Below are 16,231 nucleotides of genomic sequence, written 5' to 3'. Positions count from 1 at the left end.
AATTAGGACCGCTTTTCAAGGAAGCATTTTGAGTACAGCTTCGAGCATTTGAATGTTTGCAATTTTCTATAGGTGGAAGTGTTTTCATAATTTAATTAGTTGTTTGTGCAAACTCCTAGAAAGTAGGTTTGTTTCAACATCTAAGGCTAACAACACAAACGCAGCAGCAATAAAAAGATACCATTTTACTAATCTAGAGACTACATTCTGGACGTTGTGCTAGAAAAACATATTAAAACTCGACTTCTATGACAAAAAAAGTTTATATAGGTTAACTCGATATTTGTTTGAATTTAACTATGTGACGTAGTGGAGTATGCAAAAGAATCTCTAGAAATATTGCGACGCAACTTTATACTTCCAAATAACAACCATTTTTGTGTTGCTTTTTTACGGAAAACTATATGTTTTTTACTAGCTTTGTAAACTTTGTCCAACAATAGTTGTTTGTACTGTTCCAAAGTTTTCTGGTTGTTTTCTAGCAAAATCTAAGATTGCTTTTTTTCAGTTTTGATAAGATATTTCATATAATTGTCTTACCAAATAAACTCCTATGAGTCAGAATTGTTAAATCATAGCTTCAGTATCAATTTTAACTTTATTTTATTGGTGCGGGATAAACCTGCCTGATCAGCACTACTTCAAGCTTCAGGAAATACTTACTACGTCACTCAGCATACGACTTTTTTGATTTTTTGTTGTTTTTTCATATGACATTCCTAACTATATTTATGCCACCTAATTTTATCGAATTGTTGCTTTTTCTAGAATGTCATTAATTGTTGATACTGCTCGGAAATACAATTTCACAAAGGTAACAATTTTGCAAAGTCATGCTTAAAAAGTATATATGTATTTATAAAGCATCAAAAGTTTGGCGAAATGTTTTTTTTTACCTATTGTTGTATTATATTTATTTGTATACTAGTCGGTGACCCGTTGTTAAATCCATTCCCCCCTCCTTTATATATACCGCATTTCTGGTGCGTCGCTAATTAACATACTATTTCGTGCAGAGACCGACATAATAGAGCTATTATTATTGGGAATGTTAATCCCTGTATAATATGTATTGTGTGCACTTATTGTTTGATTGTTTAAAGCAAGTTTAAGGCAAGTTTCTTTTACAGAATAACTAGCAAATTTTGTGTCGCATCAACAATCAATGTCATTGCATTAATAATCTACAAAACTCTACTTGGCATTCTACATTCAATGTGCTAAAATCATTTATTATCGTGTTCTTCTTTTTAGATTATGTTTGGTGAAACTGCAACCACACTAACGATGAAGCTACTTTGTAACGTAGCACAAGGTCGAGGAGCCAACATAGCACAGGATATGGTATGTGTGTTTCTATAACTGGACTAGTCAGACGGAAAGGTGTGCTTCTTATGATCAATGTGGCGAAATTAAACGTGGGAAGATGCACAAGGAGTGCATGCATGCAGAATTTTTTGGCATTTGCAGACAGACAATAAACATTCCGAAAATGCTACCTTTTTGAATGTAATATACACTGAGCATATTAAATGCCACTGGCAGATGTAACTATGGACACTTCAATAGAAATCACTCTTTATGTAAAATTTATCATGCATTATTTCGTGCCCTGAGAGTATTTGTGGATGAAGGGATTCTTCATTGGTCATATGAGTGTGGTGGTTGATAGACATGTATTCTCTTTATCATTTTTATTTTAATAATTTTACAAAATGGAAAATAGGCCAGAAGAGTCATTTGATCTGATCAGGAAAAGAAAGGTAGTTTTCGTGATGTACTAATTTTCACTTTTTACCTTCTGTTCACATGATAAAATCTTACTTTTTTATTTTAGGGTGTGTCAGATAACAGACATTCTAATATAACTCTTATACGGCCTATGAGGTGAGATTTTCTTTGAATGAGTTATTTCAGAATAAAAATAAAAAATAAATAAATAAGTTGTTTATTAGGGAATTTTCATCAAAAGAAGTGGCCATTTATAATCGCTTACATGAAATTGAAGTCAATCCACTCCCGAACCTGCACACAATGGTTAGTACGTTTGACCACACCATTTCAATTCTGTCTTAGACTTCTTATAAGCGGTAGTGACCACACTGTCTCTTTCTCTTTTGCATATATATTTAGCTTAAGTTCTTTTTATGTCCTAGACAACCAGTGGTTCAAGTCTACATAGACAAACTGAAGAGTTTATAACTGGCTTGCAGGTTGGGCGCTTTTTTATGGATTAGTTGTGACATTGTTTCTTGCTACAAATGGGTGGAAAATCGTAAACAAAAACAATATGACTGACAATTTTAAAATAAAAACTCAATTTTCAGATTTGGAAGTGTATGTGTTTTTTTTTTTTTTTTGCTTCTTCTTTAGCTATGAGTAATTCACCCATCTTTCGTGTTTCAGGCGGATTTCCCTTCGACAGTCAATACAGTGTTTAGGTATTGTTGTTTTCCACTGTCAACAGGCGTGACTTGTTTGAAAACTTTTTGATACATGTTTTTTCTGTTTTAGGACAAGCGACAAGTTATGTGTAAACGCTGATTTGAAAGTTTCAGACAAAAAATGTCTTCTGTGCCAGGTAGGAAAATAATACCTACGTGAAGTTTTTATGTCTTGAATGCAAATAGCACAAGAACTGTTTCATGTTATTTTCTAAATATTAAGTCTTCTGCTCGCAATGGCGAGTCTTTTCATTACCAGCTAGAATTTGTTTAAAATTTATTCTTTACCTTCTAAATATTATTTATCGTCATGCTCAATCTGAGATGTTCATGTTTTTATCAAATTGTACTAATGACAATTGCGTGCAATAAGACTGGGAAAATTAGATTAAAAAAGATGTAATAATCTTTAAAATAGGAAGTAAAACCATTGCATAAACCCAATAACTCGGGAAATGCTTCGGAACATTTGGGAAAACCCTAATCACGCATGAAGGTGTTTAAAGAGGATTATACATGACGCACCTAATGGTATGAAAAATACCTGTTACAACTTTTTACTTTCAGTCTTCTCTTTTTTTGTAGAGCGTGCTGCTAATGGAAGAAGAAGAGAGGGAAAAAATCGTTGCTTCTCAAGGTATATGTCTACTCATTTTCCATTGCATTGTTTCTGATCACCTTTTCAAATCTCTTTCATAGTTGTTTAATGAAGTTTTTTAAAGATCGAAAATTCCAGGAAATGGTTTGTTCAATATCGTCATAGCTAGCCTGGCGTTTTCACTTTTAGCTCTTATCATTTATGTTTCAGGTCATTGTTGTGGTTCTAGTGATGAGTGTAACAGTGGAAAGCTTCGGTTAGTATCGTTTTCAACTCGCAAAAAAGAACAGCCCGTGGTATCGTATTTCTTAGAGACAGTTTGTCTGCTGGACCTATAAAATTACACCAGATGACCTTGATACCATAGAATGTCTGAGAATAGCTCTCAAAATCTTAAAGTACAAATATTTCCAATTAATTTCATCGCGTGTATGTCCATGTGAAAGGTTAGGCAGCTCAAGTGGGAGCTTTGGGAGCCTATAGCAGAAGCCTGATTAATAACAGAACCGATACAAACTGAAGTGGCTATCCTCGGTAAAAAATCCCAATAAAAATAATACGTTGTTTGGCAATGCTATTTTGGGGTGTTTTTTTTTTCACAGTTGCATTGACTTTGTCATTTAACTTGTGTTCGTATGATAAAGAACCTTTAAAACTGTAAGATTAGCAGTATCACACTTACTAAATTTAAAACCAGCTAAGTCAGCGATTATTTTAAAAAATTTTTATCGGCGATTATTCAACATATTTGAAAGACAATTAGTGTCATGATAAAATTCGAGGCTAGAAGTGTGTGTCGCCCCTTAGTTGTGGTCACCAGGACTTGTTGAAGACAGCCACCCTCTCGTGCAGTCACTTGAGTTGACAGAAAAAAAATACTCAACTTTGATGTACTATGTATATATCTCATTACAAGCTCGTGAGCTTGTATTAAAACGCAAATGTGTCCTACAAGAATGGAAATTTTTGCCTCTCTGAGCACCGACACGGGAGTCGTCGTGTGTTCGAATCTCATCTTGGTAACTATTTTTACTTTTTTTTGCTTTTTTCTTTTTTAAAAAGATAAGACAAGTGTTTAAAACACTTGTTTAACTAACTAGTAAATAAAGGTGTTTCCACCAAACTTTTTAAAAGTGAATGTAGACAGAATTAACTGAATTAATGAATTTCGCAAATTTTGGGGTTTGTGGGTTTGTGGTCTTTCTTCTTCCTGTCAGTCGGTTTACCCAAGACGGACCCATCGAAAATTAAAAGTTCGAGGAATTTTCCGTTCAAGAAGGTCTCACAAATCAATTTTGAAAAATAAGTGTGTAACAAATATTATTGCGTATCTGAATAGTAAAATATGTCGTGTCTAACAAAAATCCCAATTTGATAGACAGCTTTTTGTAAACTTTATTCGCGAGGTTGTTTGCGTATATCATACGTCTTGTATTATTTGTTAAAATAGAATGGTTAACATTTGAATAAATAGAAAATATTGATAAACTTCTGAAGGATTTGTTTATCTGATTAGGTACATGCGATTCTAAATGAAGTTCGAAAAAATCTATTAATGTGCGATTTCTTTGACATTTTTTCTTATAGGTTAAAAGCTGAAGATGTTAGATCTCTGTTATGTTATGGTAAATATTTAAATTGTTTTATGTGAACTTCTGTTCTGCAGATAGAGATAGGAGCACTATGTCAATTAACTTGGTTATTTATTCAATTCTTTTTATAGGATGCAAGTTAACATTTAAAGATATGGTATGATTTTAAGTTCCTGCTACATTTTTTGTTCCTTGCACACCCAAGCCAGTTTCACATAAAGCAAGTTACACATAAAGCCAGTTTCACATAAAGCCAGTTATGCGTAGAGAGTTTTAGCGTTTAACATTGAACATTGATCCACCGGTAGAAACGTTAGGTCGACTTCCATAGTCGCTCTGGTGTACTTGGTCTGCATGGTACTAAAAATGGCAGCGCTTTGTGGTGATTTATTGGTTAAAAAGTTGTTTACTTTGAACTATTTGTAAGTTGACACGTGTCAACATCCAAATCTGCCAAAAAAAGCGCCAAGATCGGAGAGAAAAAAAACAAATCTTAATGCGCATATACTAAACGTTGGAAGCCGCTGCTAAAACGTTGTAACGGAAACCGAACTAGCTTTCCCTGGTTGCTGATTTTCCATCCTTTTTTAGAAATCTATATTTGAAACATTTTTTTTTTTTTACTCCAGTGCTTGCTTCCCTTAATATCGTGTTGCAACGATTCTGTAGCAACCGCTGTTTTTAAGCGTCTCAGTCTGTCCAGCAATGGTTAACGTCAAAACTTCTTTGTCAAACTGTACCTACAAAGACTAGTGATTTTTCTCTTTTTTACCAGGGTAATCGAGTAGAATTGTTACCAGAAAAGTTGTTGCAAGATGTAAGCGTGGAAATGAAAAGGTTTGTGTTTGTACTTCCCGCCATGAATAGGCTGTGTAACCGCCCGGGCGCTTATGTAATTTGGCGACTTTGATCTTTGAGCGCCTATTCCGCATAAGCGTCTGTCTTATCGCAATATATTGTCGGTCCTAAGGAAGTAATTTTGGGGTGAAGAAAATTGGAGCCGTTGAAAAATTAAGGCTGATGAAGGGCTAGTTTGAAATTTCAAAAATTCGCTTTCTTCGAAACGCAAGAAAAGCAATTTAACTACGACTATTCGATCATTTACGGCCTAAAAATTTTAGTGTTTATTATCGAATTATATGTTGAGTTTTTTTTTTTTTGTATTTTTAGGAGCAAGATGAAGGAGAGCATACAGGATTTCCTCCTGGAGTGATAATTAAGTTTTGTAGATATTTTGTTTTATAAAAAGAAAATTGTCAGCATTACACTTTGGTTATGGTGTTTTCCCTGAACTTAAAAAAATTGTTGGATCATATTTGCCCATAAAGCTGTTACAGTTTTAAATTTTTCTACTTTTCTCACATTACGTATTTTAAAACACTGCTTTTGAGGTCTTATTCTCACTGGAGGTCTATTTTCAGAATTGTTGCTCTCTCAAAATAGTTCTTCTCTATTGATATTCATATTAATTACAGCATTGTCTTCCTTTACTTAAGTAACTATTATACTATTACCTGTCTACCCTTGGTAACCTTGATTTATTGATACTTTCTTTTTAGCATAGATATTTTTTATAAACCGCACTTGAAGGTCTGATTAGATAATTAATTTTAGCAGCTGTGCGATAGTTCTCCCAAATCGCTTTCAATTTCTGTATCCAGGAGAATCCAATGTGATATTTGATGTGGGCGTTTGTTGTTGAGCTTCAATTTTGTTTAACTCTTCCATTTTTTGAAAAAACCCTTTATTATTTTGTCTTGGTGGGTCCACTAAAATTGTTATTTTCACATCCAAACGTTGTCAACACTGTGATTCACAGAAACAAACTGGAAAAGATTAAAACAGTATGCAAAAAATGACGCTGCTTAACTCGTATAGACCTCATATTTTTTATTTTCCGTTTTTTTATCTTTCGATTTGCTGTGTAACACATACCCCCCCACCCCCCCAGAACATCACAGGCGTTAAAGAGTTTATCTATTTCATGTGATGCGTCACATTTACAAATCAGCCTCAATCCCAGGACCTTTTGTCTCTTTTTTGCATATCATACGACGACGAGACAAACGCGCAGCGCTGATGAGAGACAAAAAGCTCTGGGAACGAGGTTGGATTACAAACATATATATAATGTCTAAGCTAAAAAAAACCTACTGTTTTCCGCAAGCCAAAACAGAATGTTGTCTTTGCAGCTATTTTGCAATTTGAAAAACCTTGACATTATATATACTGAAGATCTTTGTTAAGCCGGATCTCTATTCAGCAATTTTTGTCCGCCTAAGCTGTGTAGCGCTTTGTTTTAAGCATGTGCAATGCCATTATTGCGTGATAATCTTTGGTCGCCGTGGTTCCATCGTTAAAGTCACTCATGGTTTGTTTTTGTTTGGTTTTCAAAATCTCCCGCAAGAATATGAACAAATGTAGACTGAGCGCACAATAATTTGTCCTGTGCGCTTTGAAATTGCGCGCTTATAAACTCGCTATAAGGAGATCCGACTTTAGACAAATGTCTTGCGTCTTAATTGCGTGTTTTACTTCTTCGTTTAGCTTTATACTATGTACCAGCGATGTTGCCATGTCGCGTCGTGTACCATCTCTCATCATAATTATATAAAAAAAATAAATTTAAAGTTGCTTGTGAAATTTTAAGTGAAATCCAGAAAGAACACGCTCCTTCGTTTTCTTTTATACTACGTCCTTATCCTACTACGCATACTCACTATGAACACTCCTTCACAGAGCTGAAAAGATTCTCCATTTTCGATTATCATGCGAGCATCGTGAATGCCTCGCTTTTAGTATTCTTTTGTTATAGATTATCCCACTTTTCTCTTCATGCTGTGACATAAAAAATTTCTTGATTTTTTCACTGGTATTTTCGGGAGCTATTTTGACAAAAATTTCTCTAGCACATAATTTTGCGAGTTTGGCAAAAATCCGCGTAATTTGCGAAAATTCATACTCTAAGTCTTTAGAGAAAACGCATTTCCCGAGGAGCTTTGGTTTTTAATCTATATTTCGGAATATTGTAGAAATAATTATTACGATGAAAATTTACGAGTTGTCAATTACGTCGTGAAATTTCTTTTTACAAAATATTTTTGCCTACCTCTTTCATTTTAATGGCTACAAGGAATCTTATGAATTGCTTCTTTAAAGTGCGTAACTTATATGACAATCTCATTACCGACGCTGGTTGTTCTCTTATGGTGAGCCCAGGAAACGGAAAAGATAAGATTGTGCGAATTACTAAAAATCCTTCATTAATTAATCCTTCATCAAATCATTAATTACGTTTTCAAAAATGTTAATGAAGTGTCGACTCATGTTAATGACATAATTAATTACACATCAAAATATTTCTATTTTCTCGCACAAGCCAAAATTTTTCATAACTTAAGAATATCCTCTTCTTAATCGATGGTTATTTACAATAAAACTGCCCCTTCCGTAGCTGATTTGGAAGCACTTAATTGGCTAATTTGTGATGACGTCATTGATGCTTTGGCATGCAACATATTACTATAAAATGTTTTAAAGAAATGATAAAACGCAGTGGAATGAATAGAAGCGCTTAGAGATGGAAGTGTACTCGATCTTTTTCTTCGTCGCGTTAAGTAAGTTATAAAAACTATAAAATGTTTTATAAAAGTGGTAATAATTTATAATTTATAATTACTATCTTTTATTACGTCGTTCACATAATTGAATCAATTTACTTATTTATAGCGTTTGTTAACGTCGTGTTGGCTAACCGGAGAATGAGTACTACTGATGAAATTGACTCGATTAACAAACATGGTAACGTTTGTCCCTTTCTTTTCTCCCGCGATTTTTTTGTTATATCATGATTTTGAACTATCACCTTGAGACAATGTTGTTACTTCCCAGTACTTTTTTTTAAAAGTCCATAGCTAGAATACTTAGCGTTGCACGCCCGACATAAGGCCCGAACTTGTGTAAGAAATTCAGAGCGCAATTTAACCTTGTAGATATTAATCGACTTTGAAATTCGAAAAACTTATTTTTCGTTAAAGCTCGTTCACAATCGAAAAGATAATGTCGATAATAAAAACTTTACGCGCTTTTTAAAATATCAAAATTCCAACCAGACTGTTCATTATTCTTATTTCTCCATTGATTTAAACAATAGACGCATTGTTTTTAACTTGAAAGCCCCAGCCTGATATTATTTTTAAGGCAAAGAGTGTAATATGGAGTGCTAGATTTAGACTTTTTCTTTTTAGTTTTACACGAACGCAAAAATCTGCAATAAATAATGATGTCTAGGGCTAACGTCGTTCCTAGGGCATTTTGCCTTTTTGTTTAATTTGATAAGAAATGTCTCGATAAAAGGTCTCGAAAAGGAACATACTAACGGCTCAGGGGCCAGAAGACAACCAAAAGAGGTTGGTGTAGAACTTCACAAGGTACTTAGGGCATTAAATATCAGTATTTTTGTTAGTTTCATCCATGTTTTCTCATATATATAGCTGGAATACACATGGAGTTGATGGATGAGAAAACGGACGAGACAAGACTGGGAAATCATGACGCCAACCACAAGATAGGACACGCATTTTTGAAACGATCATTTGACATCCGATGGCCAAATCGCGTCGTTCCTTACGTGATTGATTCAGCTTTTAGTAAGCACTGTTATTGAACCTACATTGAAATTTCAGTTTTGGTCAAATAACTAAGATGCATCCGCGAACGTGTGTCGCGCGTGACATCCGTGAACGTGTGTCGCGCGTGACATCCGCAAACGTGTGTCGGATTTTTAATGTTCCAATCCCGGAGTTGTTTTTCCAAAAACATTTCAGTTCGAATCATCTTGCTATTATTATCTAGGCCTTTCGTTTCTTTTGATTATCGACCCCAGAGCTCTTTGAGTTAAACTTTAAAGAGCTCTGGGGACGAGAATGGTTTCTTTTAAAAGGCCAAGTAAATTTTTCAATCGATTATCTAGTGAACTTTGATTTCTAACTTTGTTTCAGAAAAAGAAACGCCACATTCTGAGATTATTAATTAAAAAACACAAAGAGATCTGGTTACGAGGCTGCTTTTTCTGCGAAAAACAACATGGATCCGCTTTCTTCACTAGTCTTCTAATAATTTGTCTATTTGTTTTACAGGGAGTCGCAACATCAAAGATCCGTTGCTAAAATACGCAACTGCTTACATAAAGGGTGCGATGAAAACATTGGAAACCCTAACATGCGTGAGGTTTAGAGAATATAAACTTGAAAATGCTCCAAAACATTTTGTTCACATCATCAACGGAGAAGGGTGAGTTAACTTTGTCATTCAAACAATAAAGGTTGCGGCCAAGCTTGACTATAATGATGTCAAATAACGAAAATGTTCTCAGCACGAAAGAAAGCTGTAGTGGACAACTATTATAGCGCAACCGCCCTTAAAGTATAAATGTTTCACACACATACATATTTACCAGGGAATATCGCAAAAGGGAAAGTAAATCATAATTTTAAACATTCTTTCTTTTTCATCATGTTTGTCAAGCCGTAAACAAATCAAACATATTTCCGCATGAGAGGTTAGGAAAAACAATGGATTACTGGTGGTGATGTCACGTAAACATGGCCTGAAAATTTTTAAATTTACCAGTTTTATAGACCGTTTCCAGTCCTTCTTAGCTCTGTAGTGAGATTCTTTTGTGTGTTGTGTGTTTGGTGTTGTCGTTGGACAACACCTCAGGGGGATGTATTTTACCAACCTCGTTTCCAGGCTTTTTGGCTCTCATCAGCGTTGGATATGCAAAAAAGAGATAACAGGTCCTGAAATCGAGGTTGGTATTTTACATCGGATAAACTAAATAAAATTTTCACCTAAAAAGCAATATGCTCAACCTAAAGAAGGGTGAAAAGAAAACAGGTAAGGTTTACGACATATGCTCAGTGATTTAAAGAGAGAAGCATAAAGTTAATCAATTAATGGACAATTACTGGCCGGAATGTTTTATATAAAACCACTAATTGTAATTTTAGATGTTGGTCGTATGTTGGTCGAAAGCGGCGTGGTTCGCAAAGACTCTCGTTAAAGATTGGCTCGTCCGTAGAAACGTGTTTACGCCAACCAATCATATTGCACGAGTTATTGCACGTGCTTGGCTTCATTCACGAGCAGTGCAGAACTGACCGAGATTCTTTTGTTCAAGTCTATCAAGAAAATATTGAAGCAGGTAGAGTTAAGTTTTAATTTTGAAAATGGCGGCGAAAGAGATCATTTAATGATGTCAGGATACTTAAGCTTGGTTCTCACTATGGGCTAATGATGAGCTAACCATAGTGCACTAATGCGCTAAGACCTTAGCCCATAGTGTAAGGCAAGCTTTATTGATTTTTCATCTTACTTGGGAATTTTCTTGTTACCTTGATTATGTCGTGTAAAAAGGCAAGGTATACTAAATTAACCGGCAAACGATACTTATCTATTTAGGGAGAAGCAAGGAGTTTGGTATCGAGTTATCGTCAAGAAATGTCGTCCAAGAATATGATCCATTAAGTGTTCTGCATTATTCCAAGTAAGTTTCACAATCTCAAGCTTTATTCCACAAAACAAGGCTTTTCGAGTTTGTGACTAAATTTTTCATTTTTCATTTGATTGAACACGACTTTCTTAAATTGCTTATTGTGATCCACCTGACCTAGTCACCAGGGATGATGCTAATATGATCGTTTGTGTGTCCACTGTAAAAGATAAAATTTTTTTGTTTTTTATTTAGCAAAGCGTTTTCAAAAAATGGTAAACAAACACTCATCTGGAAAAAAAATCCAAACAAACCACTTGGCGGTATCCAGATTTCAAAACTTGACATTAAAAAAATAAATGCAGTTTACTGTCAAAACCCATCGACGGCTAGACCTGCGGTAACGACAACTTCGCCAGCACATACTGTTGTAACTACGCGTATACCGAAAACGAAACGAAAAAAAACAACCCCCGTAAAAACTTCGAAACCAAAAAAATGGTGGCCTGCAGGTGAGTGATATCAGTATGCAGATTTTGATGTCTGATACAGACCAAGAGACAAAAAAAATTCTTTGTTAGGTTAAGCTGCAAAGAAATATTTACTACCGGTCTTTTAAAAGAAAACTGAAAGGTGTGTTTGACGATGAGAATCTAGTCAATTTATCCATGCGTACTAAACCAACCTTGTCCCCAAGTATTCTCGCTTTTTTAAATAAGTTACTCTAATATTAAGCTACAAAGCCTGGGATAGATGTTGGGGTCCAGTTAAATAACCCAACTAAAATTTGTGCATGTTTTTAATGCTTTTCTGTGAGATTCTTGTGAAAAATATCCCTTTTGATTTTATCCCGGAGACCCAGCATAATTTTTCTTACCACCGGAAAATCGGCATAATTAAGGTGGAAGAAATTACGCTGGGTCGCAAACGATTTTTCTGCTCGAAGAAAGGTTAGTTAACTAGGCTATCACGGCTCTACGTTTTACCAAAATAATCCGAGAATCGCGCTAATTTTTTAGTCCAATAAAATTGTAACATGACGTAATTTGCTATTTTTAGCTTGCAAAGACAGACTCCGCTACTGTAGACATTTGATAGTGTTTCGTGGGTACTGCAAATTGTATGGTTATCGCTGTCCAAAAACATGCGGGTTGTGCTGAGGAAAAATACCACACTCGATGTGTGAATATCCTGTATATATCTGTGCATAAAAATTGATATATTTAGCTTGGCTTAAAGCAAGAAACACAATTTATTTTATAAATTTTCTCTTCAGCTCCTTGTTAAAGCATAATCAGATCGTGTATGGTTCAGCAAATAAAATAATGTTTTTTACTTCCAACTCAGTCAAGTATATATTTCTATAGTTATGGATTTGTATTTATCTTTATGTTTGTGTGTTGCAAGGTACGAGTTACGAGTGTGTAGAAAAAGCAACAGAATCTTTAATCCGTACCTCCGAAAAATAGCGCTTTTTTGGCACCATGAAAAAATGCTTCAATTTAAGATAAATCTGAGAATCAATGATGAAAGAAGTAATGTTGTTTTTGATTTAGAACAAAGTTAAAGTAACGTATATACTTTTTTATTAGAACAATTTTATAAGAACAATAAGGCTGAGAATAGTGAAAAAATAGGCAAAATTTCGGAGAATTACTTTTTACTAATATTCGAAATTTGTACTTAGGTTTTACATTATAAAAATTGGATCGTAGTGTGAGAGATAAATAAAAATTGTCGAAGATAAGAAGAACATAAGAGTAGTTGCAGGCTAACATGTGAAAAATAAGAAAACCACAGGCTGAAACCAAGTTTCCAGGTTGTTATTGAAAAAGTGTATAAATATATTCTCTTCGATTATGAAAAACATAGAAACAAAAAAAGGACTGGTAAGTAATGCGTTAAAGACCTATTCTTTTTAATTGATAACAACAAAGGTTTTACTAATCAACTAACAATTTTCTTTCATACTGTATTTATTAATAAATTTTATATTTCTTATTTATTGAATCTTGTATTCAAACCTTATTTATTAATAAATAGTCAATTCGCACGTTCTTACAATGAAAGTTGATTGTCCGACACTGCAAGATTTGGCAGTTAAATTATATTTGTCGAAGAAAGGGGTTTCAAAATGAACAAATTTAGGCCTAATTTTTTAACGTTTCTTTTTTTCCGTTTGTGTTTTCTAAGTTTTTCGCGCATTTTTTGCTTTCATTTTTTCAGCGCCTTAAGAACCAAAACAATTTAAAATTAAAAATTAGTTAAGTATACATTTTTAGTTAAAATTATTAATTAAAAAATTTTCTTTGTATTTAAGATTATTAGCTATTCACTTTTATTCCAAATTTAGTTGTTTCGCGGTTCTTCAGCCGCTCGGTATTTTTGTTTGCTTGCATTTTTCTATTTTGACATGTTAATACTTCCCAAGAGAAGTGTTAAAACCGCAAGGACCTTCTTGTTGTTTCAAGTTTCAGTCTTTGTCAAAAGGTAAAAAAAAGATTATATCCATTTTGTTTGACAGACCAGTACCAATTTTCTGAATCGATGTTATATTTTATTGTTTTTTTTATAACTATGTTGTAATGTTGATAGATGTTATCTTCCTATATCCTGTGTGATTATTCCCCCGGTCGGCAAATGTCACGTGAGGCTTTTAAACGAATCACAAATTAGCATTTCTTTCAGGGGTAACCAGTATTATTTGGGGAAAAACGCGGTGCTTACGCAGTCAGCTCCTTAAAAGAGTCTTATTCAAAAAGTGTCTCACTGACAACCTCGTCCCCGGGCTTTTTGTCTCTCGGTCGAAAAGGGTTCATCTCGCCGTCAGATGCGCAAAAATAGACAAGAGGTCCTGGTATCGGGGTTGTTTCGCTGACATATTGTTAGGTTATTTTTTTGTACTTTAGTTTTTGCTACTTTGAATTCTTTAATTTATAGTTTTTGTAGTTCTTGTTTAACCAAAACTAACCACAAGTAGTACCACGTGACATTGCGACCTCGTCCCCAGGATGCATTCCCACCAAAATATATAAAATATATATATAAAAAGACAAAATCACTGTAGACGACGTTGTGGGTTGTTTTATTCCTAAATGTAGATTATGAACAATTTAAGCCTGACCCCCAGTGCTTTTTTAGCTGCAGTGCAAAAAAGCACTGGGTGGTAGCATGCGAAATGAACACAAATTACACCTGATTCTGCACAGTGTCATAATGCAAAAAAAGGAAAGAAAATTTTCTGTAATGGAAATCTCTGTAATTGAAATTTCTGTAATGGAAATCTCTGTCATGGAAATCTCTGTAATGCTCGTCTTCATTTGCATAACAAGCACGTGAAGCGATAAAAATGTCCGACAACATTGACATTCGCCAAGGAGATGTCTTAAATTCTGGTCAGACAAATAATTGTCGGCAAAAATTTTCGTCAGACAAAATAACATGTCGCACATTCGTTACCTAGCAGAACTCGTCCCTTTTTTAAAGAGAACTCTTGTCTATGTTTTTTGAGTGACTTTTTATGGAGACGAAAGGAAATGCTAACATAATTTGCTGGACAAAAGTTTTTCACTATCAAAAAATATCGTCATTTTTCTCCGACATTTTTTTGTACAATTTATATTTCTAAGTTCTGCTTTAACATTCGATATGTAAAGAAAATTAAATCAACAAATCAACCTCCAGGGCTTTTTTACTCTTTTTAAATACCGGTGCGGTTTTTACATCGCTGTCCCGATATAAAAAGAGAAAAATTGTACAATTCGCGTAAACAAATTCACTCCGTTCAATCGCATATACCTTTATTCATTCTTTATTTTTCGTTGGTGCAGTCGTGTAGCAACAGTACACTAAGCGGAATCATAAAATCCAAACTGTCTGACAGTACAATCAATTTTTTTTTGAATATATATGTATTAAATAAACATGTCTTGTTTAGCTTTTAGACAACTTCGTTTCCAGGGCATTTTACTTTTTTGGTTAATTTAATAGCGATACGGCTCAGGGGCCAAAAGACTCTAGAGGACGAGGTTGGTTTTTAGACTTTACATTTACATTGTTTGCGACAAGAATTTAAAAAATCTCACCAGTCTAGTCATTATTTTTATTTTTATATTGTTCTAAGCAATTGACCTATTGTTTATAACCTGAAATACCATCTGAACAAAATAAATGCATATTGAACTTTAAATTTCTCATAACTTACACTGTCCGTTGCGCTCTAAACTGTTACTTGAAATTGAAAATTATTTATTTTCAACAAAGTTGACACAGTAGCGACCCTAGCGAACGTTTTAAAAAATCTATCAATCTTGCCTTGAGACTATCTAAATACGATGTACTTTCCAGGAAGTCAAACAGCATTTAGTCATGCTGGGACAACAAGACTAAAACACTTTTGTCTTTTTCGTATAGCAAAAAGAATTTACAAAGAAAGTCAAATGGGCTAACTTGTTGGCACATGATTTAACTTGTTTTTAATTGACTCAAACAAAAACCAGCTTAAAATTGTCCTAACAAGCGCTTTACTAGTGCCCAGACCTCGCCGTATATCGACTTTATAATGACTCCAATGATGACACAGCTTAAGATCTAAAGCCTGGTTTTCACTTAAACTGAATATTTGTTAGCAACTTGTTGTAATAATGTTAACAGTGCAAAGCTTTTAAAATAATTTTCAGAATTTTCAACGGAAACTGTTTTTACTGCATTCCAAAATTTGGGTAACAATGGACTTGATTTGAAGATCAAGGTAACACTTCTTCCACTCGGTATCAAAAGAATTATGTTCAAACTTTTGTTATTTTTAAATTTACACTTTATATCACCTGGGTGCTTAGATATGCCCTTAAAGCACGCCAAAATTAACGCGATTTTTGAATTCTGTGAGAAATTTCAGGCGCGACGGAGGTTTAATTTTTATTTTTTTAGATTAGTAACGCCAAAAATATCATCTTTAAAAAGGTCGTCGGCGTTTCTGGATTTTCTGGATGGCGATTTAATGTTTTTTAAAAAGATGAGATTATTCACCTATATACACATTAAACTACGTTGAAAATTCTTCAAACTTTGTCAACAAGATATCAGTTATATGATTTCAGCTATT

General features: G+C 34.1%; 2 protein-coding genes across 3 annotated transcripts in view; both read left to right on the top strand.

Moving 5' to 3' along the window:
• The window catches only part of LOC130649480 (cytoplasmic tRNA 2-thiolation protein 2-like), a 96,998-nt gene extending 91,099 nt beyond the window's left edge, over positions 1 to 5,899 (top strand). For both annotated transcript variants that reach the window (XM_057455761.1, XM_057455760.1), the window contains exons 9-21: positions 769 to 814; positions 1,255 to 1,344; positions 1,838 to 1,887; positions 1,956 to 2,037; positions 2,157 to 2,213; positions 2,407 to 2,441; positions 2,515 to 2,581; positions 3,030 to 3,081; positions 3,253 to 3,298; positions 4,630 to 4,667; positions 4,766 to 4,791; positions 5,410 to 5,471; positions 5,805 to 5,899. In XM_057455761.1, the coding sequence (XP_057311744.1) occupies positions 769 to 814; positions 1,255 to 1,344; positions 1,838 to 1,887; positions 1,956 to 2,037; positions 2,157 to 2,213; positions 2,407 to 2,441; positions 2,515 to 2,581; positions 3,030 to 3,081; positions 3,253 to 3,298; positions 4,630 to 4,667; positions 4,766 to 4,791; positions 5,410 to 5,471; positions 5,805 to 5,847 (694 nt within the window). In that variant the 3' untranslated portion in view covers positions 5,848 to 5,899. The remainder of the gene's footprint in view (positions 1 to 768; positions 815 to 1,254; positions 1,345 to 1,837; positions 1,888 to 1,955; positions 2,038 to 2,156; positions 2,214 to 2,406; positions 2,442 to 2,514; positions 2,582 to 3,029; positions 3,082 to 3,252; positions 3,299 to 4,629; positions 4,668 to 4,765; positions 4,792 to 5,409; positions 5,472 to 5,804) is intronic.
• Positions 5,900 to 7,989: 2,090 nt separating this feature from the next.
• On the top strand, positions 7,990 to 14,499 carry LOC130649483 (zinc metalloproteinase nas-4-like). The gene is made up of 8 exons (XM_057455764.1): positions 7,990 to 8,251; positions 8,364 to 8,435; positions 9,128 to 9,283; positions 9,773 to 9,926; positions 10,646 to 10,839; positions 11,097 to 11,181; positions 11,383 to 11,639; positions 12,187 to 14,499. The coding sequence occupies exons 1-8, from the start codon at positions 8,215 to 8,217 to the stop codon at positions 12,285 to 12,287; spliced, it is 1,056 nt and encodes a 351-aa protein (XP_057311747.1). The 5' UTR covers positions 7,990 to 8,214; the 3' UTR covers positions 12,288 to 14,499.
• The last annotated feature ends 1,732 nt before the right edge of the window (positions 14,500 to 16,231 follow it).

This window comes from Hydractinia symbiolongicarpus, chromosome 7 (assembly GCF_029227915.1).
Source record: "Hydractinia symbiolongicarpus strain clone_291-10 chromosome 7, HSymV2.1, whole genome shotgun sequence".
Lineage (NCBI taxonomy): Eukaryota > Metazoa > Cnidaria > Hydrozoa > Anthoathecata > Hydractiniidae > Hydractinia > Hydractinia symbiolongicarpus.
The sequence above is the reverse complement of the archived record's forward strand: the minus strand, read 5'-3'. Positions and strand labels throughout refer to the sequence as shown.

Coding starts and splice junctions, on each gene's coding strand:
- LOC130649483 (XM_057455764.1), top strand. CDS start 8,215: ATGGAAGTGTACTCGATCTTTTTCTTCGTCGCGTTAA. Junction 8,252..8,363: donor CTTTTTCTTCGTCGCGTTAA/GTAAGTTATAAA, acceptor ACTTATTTATAG/CGTTTGTTAACGTCGTGTTG. Junction 9,927..10,645: donor CACATCATCAACGGAGAAGG/GTGAGTTAACTT, acceptor TTGTAATTTTAG/ATGTTGGTCGTATGTTGGTC.